At 39.9% G+C, this 24340-nt stretch overlaps 1 protein-coding gene across 1 annotated transcript in view; it reads left to right on the top strand.

The window, feature by feature from the left end:
- RFX4 (regulatory factor X4) overlaps positions 1–23291 on the top strand; it is a 79195-nt gene extending 55904 nt beyond the window's left edge. The window contains exons 14-18 of the mRNA XM_059472819.1: positions 2267–2386; positions 3593–3754; positions 9903–10065; positions 12442–12580; positions 21728–23291. Of these exons, the coding sequence (XP_059328802.1) occupies positions 2267–2386; positions 3593–3754; positions 9903–10065; positions 12442–12580; positions 21728–22000 (857 nt within the window). The 3' untranslated portion in view covers positions 22001–23291. The remainder of the gene's footprint in view (positions 1–2266; positions 2387–3592; positions 3755–9902; positions 10066–12441; positions 12581–21727) is intronic.
- Positions 23292–24340: the final 1049 nt, after the last annotated feature.

The following is a 24340-nucleotide window of genomic DNA, read 5'->3' as shown; positions in this document are numbered from 1 at the left end:
ATTTCATTCGACTTACTCAAAAATATAAAAATATTGCATTCATTGCACTCAGTACCAAAACTTTGTTTGTCTGGTGTCTTTCACACAAATTCTGGGCTCAAAAACTCTATGCAGAGCTTAAAAATACTCAGTGGGAGAAATAATAGGAGAGGAAGAGAGAAATTCAAAAGAGTGACAAGGGCACTGGAGTGTTTTTAAATGCTGCATTCACTATTGCCAACCCCAAGTCTTCAAAACAAAGTGTTAGACCCCCCCAAAAGACATTTCTTAAAATAGCAGATCTTGGGTTCTTGTCGTTTGCTTGCTAGCAGTACAGAGTTTAGAGTTTGCACTTCCAAATATTTTATGAAAATACAAACAACTTTCCTTTTTTTTAAATAAAGGGTGAGAAAGGAGTTTGATGGAAAATAGTAAACACCCTGAGCTTTATACCACCACATGAAGTTTGCCAGCATTTTAGCGTGTTTTTCTTACCTTGAAGTTACTTCTCAGTAGTAACTGCACTAGAGTCAATAGAAACTTTCCACTGAAAAACTGTAAAGTCAAGAGAAGAGCGAGCATTTTGTGGAGATTCTTGAAAATCTAGGTTTCAACTGGGGAAATCCTAGGTCAGTAACATCAGCCATGTCTGCTGTCTCTATTGCATCACTAAATCAAATAGGACTTCATTCAACAAGACTTGGAGCCCAAAGGATTTTTAAAAACAAGTTCTCTGCAGTAGTTTAGTCAAGATCCCCACTTTTTACCCTCGAAGGTCTAGGGAAACCTGTTACCATTTTGATCTGCTTAGTCACATGAAACAAGAACTGGATGCTTCAGGCTCACCAGCAGCCAGAGATTTCCTCCCCATGGCAGAAGTGCTGCAGTCAGATGTGTCCTGTTTCTGTGCTGCCTTTCCCAAGAGCACAGGGGCACATGTTCGTGTCCCAGGGTGTGTGTCCAGCTCATATCAGTGACAACAAAACCATGCAGGCATGGAGGGAGAGAATGAAACACAAAGACCATCAGGGTCACAAAGAAAAAGAGTGTGCTCAGAGTTACTCTGAAAGCTGAACTGCCAGCTAGAATTGAATAATGATACTGGTCTTTCAAATCACTTCTGCCCTACAGCAGCATGTTTGAATACATTAGTTGGAGTAGAGTTAGTTGTGCTTCATTGTGATAAAAGCTAATATCTCAAGATAAACCTAACTTTCCTGTGAAGAAACCAGTCATTATGAAATTCAATTTAATTTGAAACTTTTTTGATCTTTTCCCCGTGGAAGTATTCTTCCTCAAATGCAATAATGGAATTTCCAAAGAAATACCTCCATGTGAGGTATTCTGGGGGGATTTTGTCTGGCAGTAGTTGATCCTTGTTTCTGCCTCAGATGATGACTTTTCTGTGATTTAAGCTAGCCACTGGACGAGCTATTATTTTAACCTCACTGTACTTTACTTCTCAGAGTTACTTAGTGACCTAAATGAATATGTGTTAAATACTCAGTGCAAGTCTAAATGAACAAAAGAGCTTTAAAAAACCCAACCCATTGTATGATAAAGTGCTGTCTGGAACAACTACAGGTACTTAACGTCATGGAGTCTATTGCATAAATTGAACAAACTCCACCTTGATACTTGTCAATGTCCCCCTGCTGATGGGTGTTAGTCCTTTCAGAAGGGCACAGCACAATATCTCAGCTCTGATGTTTTGCTTCTCTTATGTATTCCTCCAAAATGTATCTGTGATCTCTTCTTACACATCTTTTTTTTTTTCTTGTGATTTGTGATCTAGGGCAAACATTTCTTCACCATCTCTGATACATATGCTTTATAAATTATGGGAAGCAACTCACTTCCTTTCTGTGCAGGTAGTTCAGAAAATTATTACCGGGATGTGTCACTAAGGCAGCCAGTTTGAGATTCTTCTTCAGACAGAAAATGGTACATCCTTTAGACAGTAGGGAACAATTCTACTGTAGAGCAATTGCCAAAAAAAAAATCAGTGCTAATGTAGGAGAAGAATCCTTTGAGTGGCAGCTCTCAGCTAGGTAGTCTTCTTGCACCCTAAACCACAGCTGGTTGTAGAAGCCAGTATAAATCTGGGAATGAACAGTTTGCTACTCCCTGGTTTTACTTTGACCTCTCTTACCTTGAGTAAGAGAGGTATTTCAGTACATGGAGGCAGTCTTATTCAGGGCTGTTTGTGTGGAGTACTGTAACTATTGGTTTAATGAGTGTATTGAGACACTCAATGGCTTTTTTTGTTTGTTCACTTTATTACCAGGGTCTTTTCACCTTATTCACTTGATGTTTGATGACTACGTATTGTACCTGCTAGAATCACTCCATTGTCAGGAGAAAGCGAATGAGCTAATGAGGGCAATGAAGGGAGAAGGAAGCACAGGTGAGTCTGTTCTTTTATTCATTATTTGTTGTTTTATTTCACTGTTTTTTCTACTTTTTATGTTAGGACATATTTTGTTCTTATCTAACCTGCTGAGCCTTATCCAGGAGCAAAGCACTTCTGTCATGATGTGAAATAAATTATTTGGGAGGCATCCCTGGTTAATTCTGAAAGAGAACTGCCTGCTTCACAATGTCATCTGGATATCTGAAAACCCATTCCTAAGCACTTACTTGGTGTTTCAGTAAGAAATTTTTGTACCGAACCTTTTATCTTAGTTAATCTTTCTAAACCACCATTGAATTTCAATGGACACAGTGTTAATAAGTTCACTGACATCAGTGGATTTGTACCAGTCTAAATAAGAGGAAGAGATAGCAGGAGTGAGAAAAGACAAATGGCAAAGCTGTTGTTTCTGGTACACTTACATTTTAAGTGCCTGTATACAGAAGTGGATTTTGAGTCCTGCTCCACTCCACAATGCCTTGCCAGAACAGAAACAAGCAGGGATTGCTTTTAGTTTTTTCTGCTCTGGGAACCCCCTTGTATGAGAGGTCCTCCGTGATCTTCCTTACTTCCATCTCCCATTAATTTTGGCACATTAACCCTCTCCATCATCTTTGAAAGTTTCATTCTCCATTTTAGCTGTGGCTTAATTTATCACCCTGTAGATTTATGGGAAGAAAAACATTTCAGTGATTAGGGTACTGTCTTCTGTATGGTGCAAGACTTGAATTTAATTCGTTGCCCTGCCATAACCTCTTGGAGCTTTGACAAACAAGCTGCTTATTCTTGCATATTTTCCACATACCTTTAGCAGCTAAAACTATCCAGAATATCCTCCTTTTTTAGTCAACAAAGAAAGAAGATCATGGCCCAAAGCCACATGAATGCTCTGGAGACTCCTGTTTCTTTTAGAAATGTAATAGTACATTATAGGAGTACAACAGTTAAACTGTCCATGCACCAGTTTCCTGCCTATGCAACAGGAAAAATTGCTCTTTCCTTTGAGAGGCCTTCTGGAGGTACAATGAAGGTTGTAATGGTGAATATTATAGAAGTACTTCTTTCAAAGATTTGTGGTTCCTGCTCAGTATTTCTTGAAATACACACTACAGTACCTAACTGCTTGCATTTTTTTAAGTTTCTCAGTGTTCCTTGATGCTACCTTTAGCTATGTTTGATGGGTTTTCTCTCATTCTGCAGCAGAAATACGAGAAGAAATTATTCTCAGTGAACCAGCTGCTCCAACTCCCTCCCCAGCACCATTCTCCCCAGCTAAATCTGCTACATCTGTGGAAGTGCCCTCTGCCCCATCACCCATCAACAACCAGTCCCCAGAGTATGGTGGCATAATAGCCACTACAGGTAGGTTGGTTGGCTTCTGGCAGATAAATCTGCTTGAGGGTGGCTTTTGCACTTGGTCTCCTCAAATTGAGCCTCAGAACGTGGTGTATTGGCTTGCAAGATATGACAAGCCTTCCCAAGCCAGAAATCTGTTCTCACTGTATCCACACATGATGTGCAGTCTACCAGGAAAAAGATCTAATGTTTTATATGCCTGAAGGAAGCAGGCCAAATATTTCAAGTTTAGTGAGGTTTGCAAAATCCAAAATCACTAGTGGTTTAGGAATTCCTAGCTGGTAAAGTGACAGATGGGTATCTTTCAACATATTTAACATCCAAATATGTTTAAATAGCTGTGCACATTTCTCTCAGGGATCTTTTACACATTGCTGACAACTTTCATCAATCGATGTTAGAGACTAGGAATTACATGTTTGAAGCCTATTTTCAGTGTTATACTCTATTATGGCAGCTGATAAGGTTGTTGTATTCTAATTTAAAAAATCTGCACTTAAGGGACAGCTTAAACTTGTGGGTAGGATTGACAATAAGCATAAAACAATAAGCATAAAACTAGCTCCTTGTTTGGGCTGCATAAATGGCTAACATCCGTTGTACTCTAGAGCAAAACTCATGACCTTTTGGATGTGGGTAGGATAGTCTGTCTGTATGATCAAAAGACAGTGTTCTCTGAATTAATGAAAAGACAGGCAGAAGTGTGAGTGATTTTCAGAAGGCATTTCAGGCAGTGAAATTTCAGCTTTGCTGCTCCTCATTGAATAGGATGTACAATCAGAATGTGGAAACTATCGCTTTTGTGATGTACTAGAAAAGTCACAAAATCTTCTTGAAAGAATGTCATAAAGTAATGATTTACCACACTAGAAAATTTGGCAGTAGCTAAAGAACTAATAAATCTTTCTGAAAAATGTTTTTCATGTTTTCAGAGGCGCCACAGGGAAACACAATGCATGTTGTGCTGGAAAGAGATTTAAAAGTATTTGTCCCTGCATCACAACTTAAGATTTTTCACTGTTGGAGGCAATACAATAGTTAGGAGGAAAACAGGAAGTTATTATCCCTCAGGACAGTTAGACAAGAGACAGATGATTCCTAGACAGGGTAGGTGAGCACATGGCTTCAGTCCGGGTGACAGTGGAGGTGGCGAAGCTATTTGACTCTTGCTGAAACATTGATGCTGTGTGGAACTTGACCTGTAGGCATTGTGGGATGGTTGTGATGCCAGAACCAGAACTTAGTATGATGCAGCGCTGTGTGCAAAAAGAAAGGACTGAAAAGAAGGGAACTGTGTGTTCTCCAGGGCCATTGACTGGAATGGAGGTCTGAGGGACTTGTATTTGGGCTGCAGATACCATAATTCCATGTGACTGTCATATAACAGTTAACCAAAAGCCATTTGCCCTTGTCCTGTCACTACAGGTCCTTGTAAGAAGTCCCTTTCCATCTTTCCCTTCAGGTATTGAAAGACCACAGTTGTTCCCATACTAGAACTTTTTAGGCAAGAAAGCTATTTCTGATTATTTTAGTTCTTTTTTCCCTCTGCTTTTCATTTTAGGTGGTTTTAAAGGCTTTCATTTGGTTGAATTGCATTTTACTCTTATGGTGTGGTGCAGTCTCACTTTTGAGAGTGTGAAAATAATTTTTGTCTTGCACAAGCCAAATTAGTCAATGCACGTAATGCTCTGATTAACATTAAATATGAATATGTGACTATTTGTTTTTTCTTAATTAGTAATACCTCTATTTCCCATGTTTGTCATGTAGATGGACTCATTTTCGTTTGCTTTTTAGTTTGCTAAACTGTGGAATGCAGTGTTTATTCATACAAAGCAACACAAAATAACATCTGTGTCTCAACTAAAGGAAACTTTAAAATAGGAGTGCTGAGGATGTATTATGCACACTCAAACTACTTTACATACAGATCTGTGTCATTATATAGAATATTTTGAGACAGGAACATCTGTTCTGGAAATATCACACTATTTATTTTCTTATGTGTCTTTTATGAGGTAAATGTAAAATTCTACAAATGCTTTGCAGATCTTAAGAACTTGTTCCATTGGTCACCATTAGCTCTCAGATCCCCAATTTAGGGCATCAGTAAATCTTTCTTGCTTGTGACATTAGCAATAAAAGTTAACTATTAAACTTGTATTTTAACCTTTTTTGCCTTCAGTCAGTGGTCAGTACAAAACCAGCAAATTAAACTGTTGCAATGACATGATGCTGAGCAAAAAAAAGGTAAATCCTATGTATCACTCTGTGGCATCTATCATGGCACCAGTAACATTTTACTTGAAACTTTTGTTAGGTTACTAGAAAGTTAAAAGGCTAATTAGCCTCCATTCTATCTAAACTACAAAGGCCAGATTAATGATTGTTGAAACTGCAACAATATTGTAGTAAAAGTGATAGCTATATGGCTGACTATGCTGTTCTTTCCTAAAGCCCCTCTTAAAGCTCTGATTACTCATTTGCCAATGCAATCGTTTTTAGACAACCCAAAATGAGCTCTAAATTGTTAGTTCTTAATATCTTAGTAAAATACGGAGTTTGCTGTTCAGTTTTAAGAAATCTATGCATGAAATAAGTCATCAGGTCAGCAATGGCCATTAAAAGTCACTGTTCTTCCAAGTCTGGGCGTATTAAAATTCTGGGAATACTGGCACAGATCTAGCCCCTCTTATATTTGTGTGTATGAGTAGAACAATTTTTTGGTTCTTTTCCTAAAGCTTCAGCTCCTGGACTTATGTAAGTATTTGAGAACATCAGCTCTTGCTCGACAATCAGAATTCAATTCTCATAGCTGCAGAGTGAAAAACTCTAAGGTCTCATTTTCAAAAGGCAATTCTTCCCTTCAAATGGAAGGGCTGGTGTTTTTCTAAAACTTTACAGGTGAAGTGATCTGTTTGTTGCATAGGAACAGAATTGGGTTCTGACTCTGGATTTGAAGTTGACAGTACTGCTGACCATCAGACATAATGCACAGTGCTGGGAGTGTCTCACTGTGTCTTGGTGGTCATTTGCTCCAGCCTAAAGCAGATATAAAATGCAGCATTGTGAAGCATCTTCTGGGTTTTCTCTGCACTGGTGTACATGATGGCATCAATGACAACAGGGCTGTTGTAGGACTAATAGCAGTTCCATTTATATTTGGCTCCTGTACAGATCAGATGGCCTCTTGGTTAGTATCCTCAAAATAACTTTTTTTTTTTTAAGAGAAAAGAAAAAAAGAGAGATAATAAATGAATTTTCCTATTTTAATCAAACCCTGCATGTTCAGAACACAAAGCAGAGCAAATTGTTGCTCAATCACTATTGTTTTTGCTTCTTTCAAAAAAGCATTTCAGTTGGGTTCTGTCATATCTAAAAGAGACTTCATTTCTTGGAGTTCAATTCTGCAAACAGCTGAGGAAATTAGTCATAAAGGACTGAGACCTAGGCAGATATTAGAAAGCTAACTATGGAAACCTTTCACACTTAACTCATTCCTCCTTTTCCACCCACCACAACATTGGCAGTATCCTGGTTGACCTCATATGTACTTACACACAGTCTGCAAATCTGTAGCCATCTTCCATCCTTCCTCCCTGTATTCATAGTTAGGTCACTGAAGATAATAGCATCCCTTCCACAAAGGCAAAGAGAGGTGAGGCAACTGTAGGTTCACCAGAACATTCTGAGAAAAATATTTCTACTTTCTGTCATTCTGTAAATCCAGAGTAAAACTCAATATACTTTTGTTTCTAAACCATAACCTGCAAAAGATAGGGAGTATTCCCTCAAGCAGCTGTGTGAGGTACAACCCTCTAGTACCTCACACAATTCTTGGTTTGGAGAATTAAAGAGCTCTCCCAGTGCAAGATCTACTTTCTACATTTGTTTCTGTGACATCTGGACAAGCACAAAGCTTGTTACTCTCCAACCATTTATTTTAAAGTTGAACTGAGGTGGCTGACAGTTAGATTTGAATACCTGGAGTGGCATCTCTCATCCAAGGAATTTGACTTCCCACAGGGAGCACATGAAACAACTTGCTGTCCTGGACTCACTCATTTTCATCAGACTATGATAAGATCCCCGCTATTTTTCAAAAAAAGCAAAGGAGATTGTCACAATGTCTGAGGCCAGTCAAATCAATATATTTGATAAAATGCAAAGGGTCTTTTGGCTCTGTTATTACTGCTTCTTATTAGAAGTAGGAAGATCATGAGATTTTTTGATCGATAGCCAATTTTTTTGTTGGAAAAAATAAAATCAGGTCAAAGTAAAACTTTAGTTTTATAGTGAAGCGAAAAAGTAGGAAAAAAAGCCCAAATAATAATGTTATCTAAAAATAAGCATTTGGGGTTTTTTACCCTCTTTGTTGCCCTTTCCTTTCTCTTTGTTTTTGCCTTTTGCATTTAGGCCTGTTTTGAAAGAGAGTTGCAAATTTTGTTTTGGAAGATAACACTGGGAAAATATGTTGACCTTTTGAAACTGAAATGCTTCATTAAGATATTCTGTAGACAAGCTGTTGATATTTTCAAAACTCTTTTGTTTTCAAATGAAGCTCTTTGGTAACTGCATAAGTACATCTGGTCCCTTGCACCTAAACTGTATTTTTTAGCAAAGGCAGGCTTCCTTAAACATTTTCCCAACTCAAGGAACCATGAATGTTTACTTGTCCATGGCAACAGGAGCTAGCTTTTCTTCTTGGGGTCTTGGAGATCTCAGTGGTCCCCTGCATTGGGAGGAGATGAAGACAGAAAGTTTGAGAGTCAGTGGCAGAAAATGCAGGCATGTGACAACAGACATCACAAATACTCTTGGCCATAACACATCCAAGGTTTTGTATTGTAAGAGCACCAAATCACACCCTGTTGAAGTATTTCAAGTGGACTTACCTTGCAAAGCTCAGAATGCCTTCAAGTCAGTTGCAGAATTATGCATTTCCTACAAAAAAAAGTTTATTTGCCTGATTTTGCCAAATAAAATCACACACGGCTGAAGAAAATAATGCAAATTTGAAATAGGCTTTTCATTTCCCAAAGCCATGGAGTAGACACAGACCTGGGAGTACAATCACTTCCCCCTCTGAATTAAGCCCTTTCATGCTACAGGATGTCCTAGAATCCATACTGAAAAAAAACTGAGTCACCTCCTGGAATTGCTTTTAGCTGAAGAAAAAGAGTCAAGAGTGCGCAGAGACCCCCCAAACCAGTGTTCTTACTGGGTTAAATTCAGTGTTCTGGTCCTCATTTGCAGGGTAGTCTCAGCCAGTATGGTCATGACCTCCAGCTAGAGCTATGTTATACTAGAACAATGGATCTGTCAGCCTCCTGAGTGAAAGGGGTGTGTGCAAAGGACAAAGGTTTCTCAGCAGCTGGCTCGTGAAACTGGAGTTCCTGCCTGGAAGGGATCAGGATGATTAAAAAACTCAGCACCTTCTAAGCAAAATGGAAAACCCACTTCTTTGCTTTGCTCTTCCCACAAACGCTCTACATGACAAAAACAAATTAAGTCCAGCCTCTGCTGCCACTGAAAACAAAGAAAGAAATGTTATTTGCAGGAAGGAAATGACTAGGCTATTTCTGTCTATCTACTTGCCATAGTTTGGGGATCTTTGTAGTGTTGCCACTACAAGGGCTGGTACCTAGTTGGGTGGAACATGTACAAACTGCAAAAGGATTAAAGATATTTATTTGCATAACACTATTTTTTTCTAACCCTTCATTGTTCTGATTGTACTTCCTGCCTCAGTCCAGGCCTCAGAGCTGAGCAGGCCAGCAGCCCTCTCCACATGAGAGAGACCCCAGGGTTTGGTGCATCATGCCTGAGAAATCTTAGCATTGGTGTTCTTCCATTTCTAAGTCCTGTTTCGGGGTTTTGGTTTTTTCTGCAAAATTATTTCAACACCACACTGGAAATCTACAGTGTGAGCCATTCCAGATGCATTTCATTCTTCTGGATCCTTGCATGCCCCAAATGATCTACATGTGTTGATATTTATGCCTCAAATACAACTGGTCTGTTCGCTTCGGTCAGTGCACTTTCTGTGATCATTGCCTGTTTGCTTGTTTTCCTATAACTGTCTCAAGGCATGGCACCTCTGTGGATGACAGCCCATGTTTAATGTGTTTCTCTGGCTCCTCTCCGTCTGCAGGGGCTATGCAATCCTACACATGGTCGCTCACCTACACTGTGACAACAGCTGCTGGGTCACCTGCTGACAATTCCCAACAGCTGCCCTGCATGAGGAGCCCACACGTACCTTCATCATCTGTCACACACCGGATACCTGTTTATCCCCACAGAGAAGAACACGGGTAAGGCACTTCTCACTGCCTTGGGTTTTCTGATGTGTTTTTTGCTGGGATTTGGATGAAATTCTGCTTTAGTGGTTTTTTTTAAAATACGGTGAAAGCTGTTTCTTGAGGTAGTTAAGTCTGTATTCCAAAGATGCTGGTATCATAATTCTTTGGCTGTTGTTGCTATTCTATAATTATATTATGTCTTAATTTTATAATCTCATTTAATTCTATTCAAAACTGCAGTAGGCCTGGTGGATATTTTCTAAAAAGAAGGCTTAAGTAGATTTCTTCTCTGATTCCTGTTTTCCTGTGCCATGTTTGAAAAAGCTAGATGTGCCTAGAGAACAACCCTACTGTACCATGTGTCAGGAGAGGTGATTCTTCTCTTTTGCTCAGCACTGCTGAGACCACATCTGGATCCAATTCTGTGCTTCCCAGTACCAGACAGACACAGGCATACTGGAGTAAGTCCAGAAAAGGGCCACTTTAATGGTGATGGTGGGACTGGACCATCTGTCATACAGAGAGACTGAGAAAGCTGAGGTTATTTAGCATCAGGCAGAGAGGGCTCAGGGAGGGTCTTATCAGTGCATATAAATACCTGCTGGGGGGATGTAGAGAAGACAGAGACAGGTGCCTTCCAGCAGTATTTAATGACAGGACAAGCACAAATAGAAGTATGAGAAATTCTTTACAAAATAAAAAAGTTGCTTTAATGTAAATGTGATCAAACCCTGGGGCAGGCTGCCCAGAAAAGCTATGGAGTTTTCATCCTTGCTGATGTAGAAACTCCAGCTGGACACAATTCTGGGCAGGCTCCTCTTATGGACCCTGCTTTGAGCAGGAGGTTTAGACTAGATAGACTCCACAGGTCCCTTCCAACCTCAGTGATTCAATAACTACTGTTAACCTGCAGATGAAAAAATTTCCACGGTTTGGTCATACAGACACATTATCACCATAATATTCTAATATTCTCCATCACCAAAATTTGCTCAAGGCTCAATATTAAAACAATTACAGGTAAAAATTTAAGTAACATTATTTCTTCTGGAAAAGTTTTGGACAGTTGCTAAAGCTCTCAGTGCTGATTTCATTAAGCAGTATTTCTTCTGTGCCATCCTCATTTGATTCAGTGCATAACTCACAGATGTCCATAACTAACACACAAGTCATAAACTGATTGATGGAGAAGGAATAAACAATATAGCGAGATCAGCAAATGCCCAAGTGGTGCTATAATGAAATAGGTTCAAAAGGTTTTACTGTGTTCCTCAGTCTTGTTGCAAACTCATTAACTTTGCCAGAAGTGCTTTCCCTGTGCGAAAGACTCTAAACTGTTTGGAAGGGTATCAGTAGATTAATTTGAACCCTGCATCTTATTCCATCTTGGATGTGATTAGGTTTAGATATCTGTTTGAATGTCACTATTAAGGTCTTACTGGGAAAACCTCGGTAAGGAGAAAGGGAACATCTTTCTTATCCAGAAATATGACTGTTAGGTGGAGGCAGAAATCAGCACAGAGGTTCCAGAGCTGAGAGTATTCACGACGTGGAACAGACCACAGTAAGACAGTGTCTATGTTATGTGTGTATATATGTGAGAATTTGCTGTTTCTGCAGATATTTCTTGCCTCTGGTGTTGGATTATGGTGATTTGAGGAAACATTTTAATCTAGGTGAATCAGCTTTTCTGAGAGACAACAAAGATTAGATGTTCACATGTTCACGAAAGTGGGGAGATTGCAGAAAGTGTTCATGCATCTTCTGCTGGCGAATGGTTCAAACAACGGTGGCTAACACTGACTCAGTAGCTAAGGAAACTGCTCCCTCCTTTGCTTCTGGATGCCCCCAGGCAGGAGTTTGGAATTCAACAAAGAGAGTAGACAGGTTCTCCAACCTCACATCCCACTCCCTTATGGAGTTGGCTGTGCTAAAGCTGAACATTGTATGCTTCAGATTCAAACTAACTCACTCCTCTCCCTCCCAAAAAAGGAACATCTGACTGAAGTACATGGAGATAGCTGAACTCATTGTAGTTCTTCAAGTCAGGGCTTACCATACTTCCTCAGCCTGGACAGCAATTTCCTGGGAACATGGCATTAGGTAACAATAAAAGGGAAAGACACTTTCTCCTCAGAAAGTGCAGAGCTGAGTCTGCAGTTTAAAATTAGTCACGGAAACATGCTGGGTCTCTCTCTTTGATGTGCTGGACACACACTTTCACTAGTGGCATCTGCTTCCCATCTGAGCTGGAAAATATCTTTTTGAAAAAGATTTAAAATATGATCCTCCTATTAAAAATGAAAAGGTATGTTTCATAAAAGTTGTGGAATGATTAGTGCAAATAAATTATTGTGCATACTAAAAGTGGCTTTTGATGTATTTTAGATACACAGGAAGTTACAACTATGGTAGCTATAGCAACCAGCATCCCCATCCAATGCAGAGTCAGTATCCATCCTTACCACATGATGCTGCTATTTCTGGACCACTTCACTACTCAGCTTACCACAGAAGCTCTTCACAGGTAATCTCCATTTATTACTTGATGATAGTTATTATAACATTTAAAACAATTCCTTTTTAAAATTTATCAGCACATTAGCTGTCTGAATCCATAAGCTGTCTAGTTATCGATGGCTCCTCTTATTTTTTATTTTCGAATATTACCTAGGTATCTTTTCATTTCAGTGGAGATCAGAAGTAGCTTTTGATTGTTGGTATAAAGTATTAACTCTAAAATCCAGCAGTCTGGATCTGTTTCTGTTTTAAGGAGTAGCTAAAGGAAAACAATTACAACTATTTGTATGATTCTTAGGAGTTGCGAGCAGGAAGAAATCTCTAACAAGAAATAAAAGTGTTTTCATTTAGCTGAAGATGCAGAGGCCATAGTGAGTTCTTTTGGGGTCTCTGCTTTTGAGGATACCCATGTTTAGGAATTTGCCAAAACAGTGAGTTCTGCATATAGTTTTAATAACTTCAGGACACCACTGCAGAAGTTGTTCAACCTGTATCCTGTGGTCTCCTACTAAAATATTCAGAAATTATACCAATAACTCTTCCACCTCACAAAGCTGAGCCAGTAGGAGCCAGCACTGAGGAGGTGTGAAGATCAGATCTGGCAAGAATTCCAAAGTAGTGCCACTGTTGGAGGGCTCATGCAGTTGGTGCTTACTCAGTGTAGGCAGCTCCTCTCTGGGCTCTCTGCTGGAAGACTGGCAAAGGGCAGACACAGGCAGAAGGTGATGGCATCGGGGTATTCCACTTCCATTCACATAGCACCACTTACCCTCTACCAGAAATTTATAACAGTGTGTGAGGGACTGCCATGCTTAACTATCATCACTTGACTGCAACAGTTTCATACCAGATGCAAATGAATTTGGTAGTGCTTTGAAACTGAGCACAAAAAAGCTGCATCTTATTCTGGTCTTCAGAATCAATCTGCCACATGACCTTAAGGAGTTATTTCTCCTTTTTATGCTTAATTTTCCCTAGCTGTAAGATAAGAATCATGGTATTGATCTCCTTAAAGCTTTTTGAGACCTGTACAAACCCAAGATGTTCATTTGGAGCAGCTCAGCAATGACTTAGGGAAAGGACGAGCTACAACTTCTCATCCATTTGTAGCACCTGGTCTATCAGACTACATGAGGTGTCTGGCTTTGTCTGAGGGTTTTTGCAGCTGCTCCATCTTCAGCAGGAAAGTGAATGAACATTGAAGTGCAGCATCCTGGGACAGGTTTGTTTTCTTCCATTTGTCAGTATAGGTCTTACCCTGTTATCTCAAGAAACAAGTAAAGCAAATCAAGATCAACACATTTTTAGTTTACTCATATCCTGGTTAACATGCTGTATGCAAACAGTAGCAAACACTGAACTCAGGCAAACATCTTTCACACTGTAGTAGGCTGTCTCTACAAGTGCAGATGTCAGATCATTTTTTTCTCTCTTGCTAGTCTTTGAAACACTATTCTGAAGACATATGAAGAACAGCTATGCTTTAATGATCACACTTTAAAGGAAAACTATTTCAATTTCTATGTGGCATGTTCTTTCTCATTCTGCTTATAAACTGAGATGGAATTGCACAGCAGAACACAGCCAAAAAAACCATATCAATGTGCTTGCTCGGTATTAAGAGGAGTTACAAACTGGAACCTTACTTTTGAAAAATTATTTCAAATTACTTAACAGTTTGATATAAAATTTGCTGACAGTGTTTTTAAAGCGAAGTTAGCTAAGTTAGCTTTGATAATAAGTCCTTTCTTAGCTACTTTTAACAAAAAAAAAGTTCGTAAGATGTCCCTAATAAGATGTTAGGGAACTGCTCTTTTTCTAATGGTCTTTGTGAGGGGAACGTGTTGAAAGGAGTTGCAGTAGGACTCGTGATGTTGCAAAATCAAAATACAGGAAGCCAAATTTACAATGAATATATCAACAGCTGCCACTATACTTGAAACCAAAGGGGCTGCAATGTGCAGAGCTGTGGGAGTATAATCAGCTGGGAAGAGGAGGCTTTGACCATAACTTTCAAAAGAACTCTTTGTTATAATCTACATTCTGGCCAAATATAGAACTTTGGCTCAACTTTAGCAACTATTCTACCATGCTCTTTAGAACAGTGTCTAGGGATTAACTCCTTTGGGGAAAAAAAACCCAAACAATCTGTGTGTGTGATAAATTCTCTACAAACATGGATTCAGGGAGAGCCCTTGTCCCAAACAAGGATCTGAGCCAAAGCAGGTGGCATGTAGTTGTGGTGGGGTTTAAGCTGCAGCTATTAATAACTATTTTGCTCTTGAAGAACATCATATCCAACCTCTTTCTATAGAAGAGAGTGACACACTTCAGGTTTTATCAGCTACTTTGAGAATTTTGATTTTGTCATTGGAATCTTGAGAGTGAGGCTGTGCTGGGGAAGAAGTCACACAGATGTAGATATTTTACTATTTACTATTTTAATATTTATTATTCAGTATTACTTTACAGATCTCAAAAAGTGCAGGTGGTGGGGGTCTGGCAGTAGAGGCTGCTAATTTCCCCTGATGGCTAAGACTCTTTTTGATGACAGGAACAGTCTGTTCAAACCTTGGTCTTAATCCCAATTTTTTCTTCTTCCCTCACCATCTGTGAGTAATTCTCAGAACAGTTCCTTACTTGTAATTCCAGGCCTGATTGCTCATTTCTTGACTTGGCTTACTGGCCAAGGGCCTGGCAGACAAATGAAAAATGATCTACAGATTGATCTGTTACTACCTAATTCTCTAAGCCATAGTGCAGGATTGCATACGATATTCTGGTGCTACTCCACCGTCATATAGAAGGGGATTATTTTGTGTGTGTGTGTATACATAAACACATCTATACAGAGACTTCATTTCATCAGTTCTTTATTTCTTCTGCTTCTGTAGTTTAGGTACCAAGTGCCAGGGTCAAAGATACGCAACAACTCTTGCCTAAAGCCACTGAGAGGTCTCATCAACCTATGTTGAGTTTAGCAGGGAGTTACAACATCTTCACAAAGTCACAGTGTAGGCTTGACTGGCTTCTGAGCACAGCTTTTATCTGCAACATCCACCCTCGGTGGACAGGTCTTAATCCTCTTTCAGGCTATCCAAAGTATTTCAATTCACATAGTTCTACCTTTTGCTTAAATACAAACTAATCCATGCTGCAGTAATCTTTCTTTGTCGATTTCAATGCTAACACTTTTAGTAGGAAGAATAAACCTACTAATAATTAGAATAATCTGCAGTAGTACACATTTTAACATATCTGGTAACATATAAAGATGCACATCTTTAACTGTAAGTATCCTAATGTGTAGCTATAGTGAATCACACTGTAGGTTCAGTTATACAGGTCCTATCTCTAGCAACGACCAGAAACAGGTGTGTGGAGGAAAAGTCTTAGAAGCAGGGTAAGTAGAAGGTAGTCCTTTCTCCAGCATAGCTATGATGCCTTCGGCAAGAGCTAACCTAGGGATATCCTGAGTAGGAAGCAGCAGTTGGGATGATGTTTTTCTAGCAAACCACTCTCCATTACCCTGTCTTTGAGCTTTTTTGTACATATGCACTTTGTCAGGCATTGCATGAAACACTCATTCCCTTCTTATTGCATTGGGTGCCCTAGGGTTTTTTGGGTGATGAGGAATAGTGAATATTCATTCCCTGTTTATCTTCTCTCACCATTCAAGACATTATAGATCTGCATCACTCCTTCCTCACCTCCTCCCTCTCATCTCTTGCAGAATTTAGCATTATCATCTCTTTAGTTTCTGTTGTGACAGGTGCTCTGTGCACTGGAGTTATCCAAGGACTGCGGGGCTGTGAATGTCCTGTTCTCTCAGTTGTGCTAAAGAGGGAACCTGATGGAGCTGGAGCTCCCCTCCAGCCTTTCTGCGCAAACTTGACTCTCAGAGTAGGTAGGAGGGCTCAGCCAAGAAGCTGCCACATTAGCCACCTAGATCTGAGAATCCCTCCTTGATGCCACACTAAACACAGCCTCATTTTACCTTTTCTCCTTTGCTGCTTCCAAAATGGAACAGCCATCTCCAAACAGTCAATCTCAGGTGACAGAGAGCCATAGAAGCAGCACAGCAACGTTGCTCCTTTTGTACCATGCTGCTCCTATCTTAAAGACAAGAATGAATCTATTTGTTTGTTTGTTTTTGCTGCCTTTAAGCTGCATTTATGAAGATCATAATTTACTTCCATGGCGTGGGCAGCAGAACAAATCCCTCTGGAAAATGCGCAGCAGTACAGTCTGCTGTTCAGCAGTAGGTCAGGTCTGCACCTCTCAGAGGCCCAGAGCACAGTGTTTGGGCCATAGTTAAAGGAAATGTAAGCAGTGTTATTACTCTGACTCTCCTGAACTGCTCTGTGGAGTGCAATGGTCTCATAAAACTTCCCAGGGTGCAGCATGAAGCACGACTCAGTTTTTCTGTAAAATACTGCATGCCACAATTCCACTAAACCATGTCTTCACTTCATATATCTCTGCAGCAGGATTTTCTAGAAGCAGTACTGGAAAACAGTAGTAACTTTTTTGTGACAATGGGGGAGCCAAAGAAATCCTCTCTCAGACAGAGCCCATGCTTCAGTGTCCATTCATGTTGTTCTGGCTCATCTACTTTGGGAAAAAAAAAAGGGGAAAAGTTCTTAATCTTCCAGCTTATACACATTATAAACTCATGACTATACCAGTGCAGTAAGAATAACACCCTCCCCAATAACCACTCTGTCATCAAACAGCTGGTAATGACAGAAAGACAGAAATACTGCCCAAATCCCACCCATGCAGCAAGAGTCATTGTTCCCCAACTGTATGCCTTTATAAGGGCCTTGAGACTGTTAGCATGTAATTGAAGTAATTATGTATTGAATGCAACAGGAAACAGATGTCTTCATTTGAGATAATTACAAATAGCATTTTCCTAAGGCTCCAAATGCCACTCCCAAAAGTACCAAAATCCCTTAGATGGACTTCAAAGTTTCATTCAGCTTAATTAACAGATTCAATAAGGTTCAATTTGTGGAAAAAAGGGTAAATTTAGGGTGATAAAGATGCCTTTAATCAATAGTATCAATTATGTAATTTTATAAGATTTAAGCATATTTTTATGAAGTTAATTTATAGCCAGCTCTCCACAGTTCAGTAGTTTCTGGTATGTGTTACTTGCAAGTCCTAAAGTAGTGGCTAGCATGCAATGTTAATTTACAGCATCCAGCAAAGTGGGAGCTAATACAATGTAAAGTCAGAGCCACATTCATAAGGAAAATATTTTGCTGTTTGGACACTGAAACCTTTCACTTCCATTTATAATTGGTTGGTGAGTTGAAAATAAGGATAAAGAGATTATTCTCCATCCTTTCACTGTAGAACCTCAGCCTTCACTTCATGGGAAGACATATTTAATGTTGTATTTTCTAAAATAATACTAAAATAAATGGAATTAATTTTACTTTTTTGGGCAAGGCCTTAACAATAATCTGCTCAAAGTCTCACAGGCTTAAAGGGCTTCTTGTCTAGGTCTAATGGCAGCAGTAGTAACAAGTGTGAGTCAACCCAGAAAATGGTAATTTCCTGTCAAGAGTCCTCCAACAAATGTCGCTTTTATATCTGGCAAAGATCACTAGGCCCCAGTGTTTTGAGTTCAGCTTAAGCACTCTTCATTAACCGGATGTAGAGTGTGAAAAGTGATTCAGGCAGCATGGGCAGGCATCCGCCCAGATGGCTCTGCTTTGGACACTCCAACAAGGCTGAATAGATGCTTCATTGGGTGAGTTAATAGTCAGGCAGGGGCCAACGAGTACTTTAAAAATATTGTCTTTCAATAGTCTCTTCACTGTAGGGAAAAAGAAGCCACTGAGTCATTTGTGATTAGCTGACCTACCATTACAAAACTTTCCATCTTGCATTCAGTCATAACAGAATTTATTGTAAAATACTGGATATTTAGAGTCTATGTTATTTTCAAGCAATTATTCTTTTTACATTCATGACACATTCATAAACACAGCTGCATCGAGTGCGCTCGATGAAAAGGAAAAGCAGCACACTGTATCCTGTCCCCTTATGCAGAGCCATTCCCCTGCCTTCTCAGTAAGCCTAGGCATGGCCTCTGGGCTGCATATTGGAGGAGGAAAATCCTTCTTTTTTGGTGCATCCTGAAGTTCATTCTGGGAGCCAAGATTTCATTCACTCGCTGGCGCAAGTTTTGTGGTTCCAAACGACCAAAAAGACATCATGTGGCTTCCCCACATATTGCTGTGTACAACAAGGGGACCCACCACAATATTCCCAGAGTTTATTCTCTTCTTCTTGATGACAGGTGAATGTTTTTGCAGCCTACAAATTTTCAAATAGCAAATTATCCTGGCTGAAGACGGATTTCTCTTGGCATTAGTAAGGGATATGAAAGCACGTAATTCCCCTGTTAGAAGTCACAACCTTTGTTTCAAAACCTCAAGGGAAAATTGCACTGAGACAGGATGGCAAAGGCTTCTGTTATGGTTAACAACAGAATAGCTCAATTATCTCATTGTGAAGGAGACAAGAGAGAATCACTGGTGTATTACGGCAGAAGTCTAGGGTAACCCTGTTATAGGTACGCTCTTTTAGTACAAGAATCTACAGTGATTTAATGTATAGATCAATGGGTAATAAAGGCAAAGTCCACCACAACTGGTATCAAGTAAAACCCTTCTGAAGACAAGGAAGAAAGTTTTTAGCTTGTGACACATATTGCTTCAAAGCTTGAGTTTCATTGTTAATGGTCATTGGAAGTTCTCATCTTCAATGAAAGCTTTTGGAAAGCCAACAAATCTGAAGACTTGGTTCTCCTTCAAAGGAATATAAGGCTTTTTCTGCTCAGTATGTAAGCTCTGCTGAGCTTTCCTACTGAAAAAAACTTCCTGTGGAGTGAATTTGGAAATTTAGATGATGTTGTAGAAACCTGTTGTCAGTGTTGCCAGGATGTCAGGACCCAGGACATCCCTCTGGCTGTCCTGAGCAGCCAAGATTCCTGCCAGGCACAGAGCCCAAAATGCCTGTGGTTTTGATTATGACCCATGGAGCAAATTACCAACCTTGTATGAAGATCAGCAAGCCACAACAGTTTAAGTAGAATATTAATGAAGTTATCACTGGGTGGAAAAGTAGATTTTAGGGGTTTTGGTATGGGGGTTCAGGAGGCAAGATGGAGGGAACTGGGTGTGTCCAGCCTTTCTCCTTCTTCTTCTTGGCCTCCATCTTCTGCTGTGATGTTGGCACTTACAGGTTGGTTTAGAGTAGAAACTCACTGTCTAACATAGGTGATAGGTAATTGTAAACATTGTATACGTAGTTTTTAGACCTAACACTGTATGTGGGCAGGCAGAGTGCCTCAGACTGTCTTGCTGACCTCGTCAGGGCAGGAGAAAATTTTTTATAGATAAGATAAAATAAACAACCTTGAAACTGAGAAATGAAGAGCCCTAACTCCTTCTTCAAGCGCCGGGCTGGGAAAAGAGACTTTCGAACTTTTCTTGGGGTCACTCTGACAAGCTAATGATCCCGACATCAGGACAGCTTATTCCGGAGCTGGATTAGCAGAACAGTGTTGAAATGTCAATGTTCCAGGGTGGTGCTGCAGTTTAATGCCCCGTTTCAGCAGTGTGATGGCACAGGTAGATCCAGCCTGTGTGGTGATGGGAAGTACAGGCTAGATAACACCTTTGATGTCTTCCCTCTCATCTGCCTACTGGCCTGTGTCCCCGGGACACACAGGGATGTGCTAAATCGCTAACTACAGTATGTTGGTCAAAAAGTCTTTTTCTCCTCTCTAGTTAGGAGTGGCAAATGTGTGGCTCTGAGCTGCCTGAGGCTTGTGAACTGTTCAAATATGTTTGTCAAGGCATATTTGGCCTGCCTTCCTGGCTGTGCTCTGAAGAGAGACATCACAAAGTCCTCATGAAGACGCTGCTGCAATTGCCTTGGGGTTATGTAACAGTTGCTTATGCAACTGATTAACCCCGGGCCCATCCACACTGGTGTAATGTAATGAGACCCCTTGGGAATCTCTGCTACCTCCCCTCCTAGGAGCACCTACTCCAGCTGTTCTCTCCATAAGCCTCCAAAACATGAGGAGTTTTGCAGCAGTAGAAAGCTTTGGCATGCCACTTGCAAGATTTGTAAGTATCAGAAGTCATAGTCCTGCTTTGGTGACAGCTTTCAAGTTAGAGAAGTACCACAGTGTCAAACAACCCAAGATATGAAAATGTTAACTGTGACACTTTTTTGCAGAAAAGGTATAAAGATGTAAAATGTAGAAGCTCTGAAAATATATGGCTGGCCAAGAGTAACAGGGATCCTCACCATCTCTGTCATGCGCATGGATAACAGGGACAAAACAGGGAGAGCTGTTCCTCAGACAGCACACAGATTATCTGCTCCTGCAGGACAGGCAATAAGATAAATACATGCTAAGCAAGCCCTCATAAGCACAATTTACTTTCTGTTGCATTCTGTAGCTAGAGGGCAAAAGCTGTTCTGTTTTCCTTCCTATCTTGTCCTTCCTTAGTAGAAGCTATTTGTCAAACTTTGATTTCTAGTTTCCAAGTGTCACTGTGAACAGCTGGGAACTAGAAAGATTCTCCTCCTGCCTGCCTCTTTCCATAAGTTCTCCAATTAGCTGCTGGTTTTGGGGCCAGACCATACTGTTTTCCTGAAGAAACTGTCAGGATGTCTTGTGAACATTTTAAAGAGAAGGCACTTTGCCAGAAATAAAGATTCTTTTGCTCCTCTCCCTCAAAATTCACTTGAGTGAGGAAGAGTTAGGACATTTTATTTTCTGATTCTTAGTAAATAGCAAGTTTTTGAGTAAAAGTGGGAGAAAAAAATATTAATTAAATCTATTTTTCTCCTATTTTCCACATATATCCAGCACTTCAATAAATTAATTCAGTATTTAAAATAAGTGACTATTTTGCAAGACTTTCCCTGAAACTTTGGTTTACAGCAGACAATGGTTATCTGATATTTCACCTTCAGTATGCTACCTTGTTGGATAGCCGTTAATTCATACGATTTTGGCTTTTCTAAACACAGAATTGCGACACCACCAGCCCTTATTTTAAAACGAAGTATGCGGCAGATGATTCTTTGATTTTTTTTTTTTTTTTAATTCTAGTACCCCTTCAATGGCCCAACATCAAGAATGGAGCCCTGTTTGATGAGCAGTACTCCCAGGCTGCATCCCACACCAGTGACTCCGCGCTGGCCAGAGGTCCCAGCTGCCAACTCCTGCTACACCAGCTCCTCCATGCACTCCACAAGATACGGCAATTCCAGTGACATGTACGCGCCCTTGACAGCACGCAGGAATTCTGAGTACGAGCACATGCAACACTTTCCCGGCTTTGCATACATCAATGGGGAAGCCACTACAGGCTGGGCTAAATGAAGATGACTACTATAAGCTGAGCCCACACACTCCCACTGTACAGGAGTTACAAAAGCTTCATGCCATGTGGGACTTTTTGTCGACGTTCTTCAAGGAAGGTGAAAATGGAAAAGATCCTGGGCAGATAAATATTTTTCCTGATATGGGCAGATTGCAGACCAGTATAACCGAATGTTCCTGTAGCTGAAAAACACTTTTGTGCTGTTCTAGACCACTCTTTGGGCCGATCGGTGCCTTTTTTAATTCTGGGACAACCCTGTGTGCTCTAAGTTTGAATGAGCCAGTTTTACCCCCTCTCTTATTGACAAACATTAATGAGTCTTACAAAAAAAAGTACTGAAACAGGACCCATTTATAATTTGAATTAAAGACAGGAAATTTGCCCTCAGCAAAACTCCATCATCTGTTCTTTTAAGCTCTTAACGCATTCCTTAAAAACCATTCTGCCAAGTCATCACTTACTCATATCCATTCCTCTATCTGGTTCCTTAAAAGGACATGTGTTGCTGTAGGTTTCAGTTTACACCTAACTTTGTATATTGATGCACCTTTCTGCTGATCTAGTAAGTTTGATCTTTACAAAAGAGAAGAAAAGACATGTAGCATTGAATTATACACTGCCTTAAGTTGACTGTTGTTCTTATTATATATGTATTTGTGTTGAGTTTGCACAATCTGGAAAAATCTAACTTCTCTGGTTAGTAATGACAAGGTAAGAAGGAACTTGGGACTGGGAAGATTTTGAATTCAGAGCCACATATGTTAAATATGATGATATGAAGCAATTATATAAAGAAAATGACAATGCAAACATGATTATTTGCTTAATTATCTATTGTCAGGTATGAAACTGTTCTCTCAATTTCTTCCCGTGGTGATAATTCTCTATACATCTATAAAAGCAAAATTCAAAGCTGTGCCTTTGAAGTTATTCTGTACTGTGTATGTGTGGAAAAATGTATTGTATTTTGGGGAGAATTTTTCTTAGACATTTTCCTTCAGATTTGTAGCTATTTGTGAGTTTTTGTTAGTTTTTATTAACATAGCTTTTTCTTCTGTATTATAAAATGCACCAAGCAATTATGGTGGACCTATTACCCTATGGGTAAGAAATAAATAAATGGAAATATGACAACAGGCATTTTAGTAGTTGTTTTGTAAATAAAATCTTTGATAGCACCCAGTGTGACAATAACCATGTTTATGTCTAAAATGGACATAAGTGTTATTTGTACAGTTGTGCAAGGTATATGAGGGATTTTCACACCCAAATAAAGTTCTTGAAAGTAAATAGATGCCAGTTAAATTTACTTAAATACAAAAATTTCTACAAGCTCCAGACCTTCAAAAAATGTTAGACGTCATCATGCTTTTATTCAAGGAAGGACTTGAGAACACATACAATTCATGGCAAATGGGTGATGCACCTCCACTTGCCTGATGGACTGGTGATCATGACCTGCCAAGGTCCCTCCAAGGACCAGATGCCCTGCTGAGATATCTGTGGGTAGTACTGACCAGTAACTCAAGGCTGGATCTTTGGAAGGATCAGTATGGTGGCGAGCCTAAGCACCACTCAAGGGAAGCCAGAAGCACTTCTGCTCTTTTTTATAGTAAATTTTTAAACCAAAAGAAGCCTAATCCCCATTGACTGAAAAAGGGGAGAAAATGAGACTATTTTAGCATACAAATATTCCATATCCTTCAACACTTATGGGGTCAGCTTTGTTACCCCGAAGAGCTCAGGCAGATTGTTCAGGAGGGAGGAGGGATATTGGACACAGTGTGAGATTCAGAAATAATAAAACATTTCTGAATGGAGAACTGCAACATCCTGGGTGTCTTGGGAGAGGAAATTCTGACCAACAACAGCACCACAAAGCTGCTCATAAAAAAGAGCCAAGAACATCATCAGTGAAACAGGGCTTGGAAAGTCTTTTGCAAAAAAAGCCTCCATATTATTTCTTTTTTTTTTTTTTTTTTTTCTTTTTTTAAAAATGAATTGAAAAACTTGTGTTGATGCCTCAGGAGTGTGCACTTCCAACTGCCATTGAACTGCTTCCTGATGAGGGCTTTGAAATTCAAAGTAGACATTCTTGGGGGGCAGTGTATAGAATGGTGGAACAGAGGCCACCTCCTGCATGAGAAGAGCTGCAAAGTAAAGCAGGACTGATCCTGGGCCACTGCAGCACAAACCATGTCAGCTTCCAGGTCACAGGCTGTGCAGCAGCCTGGGGAGAGCACCATAACCTCTGGGTAGAATGTCTGGTGAGGGGCAAGAATGTCTTAAGTCATCCCAGTACAAACTGTCAAACCTCCTGATTCAGCGTCTGCGGGTTG

Source organism: Ammospiza nelsoni, chromosome 5 (assembly GCF_027579445.1).
Source record: "Ammospiza nelsoni isolate bAmmNel1 chromosome 5, bAmmNel1.pri, whole genome shotgun sequence".
Classification (NCBI taxonomy): Eukaryota; Metazoa; Chordata; class Aves; order Passeriformes; family Passerellidae; genus Ammospiza; species Ammospiza nelsoni.
This window is presented reverse-complemented; position numbering and strand designations above follow the sequence as displayed.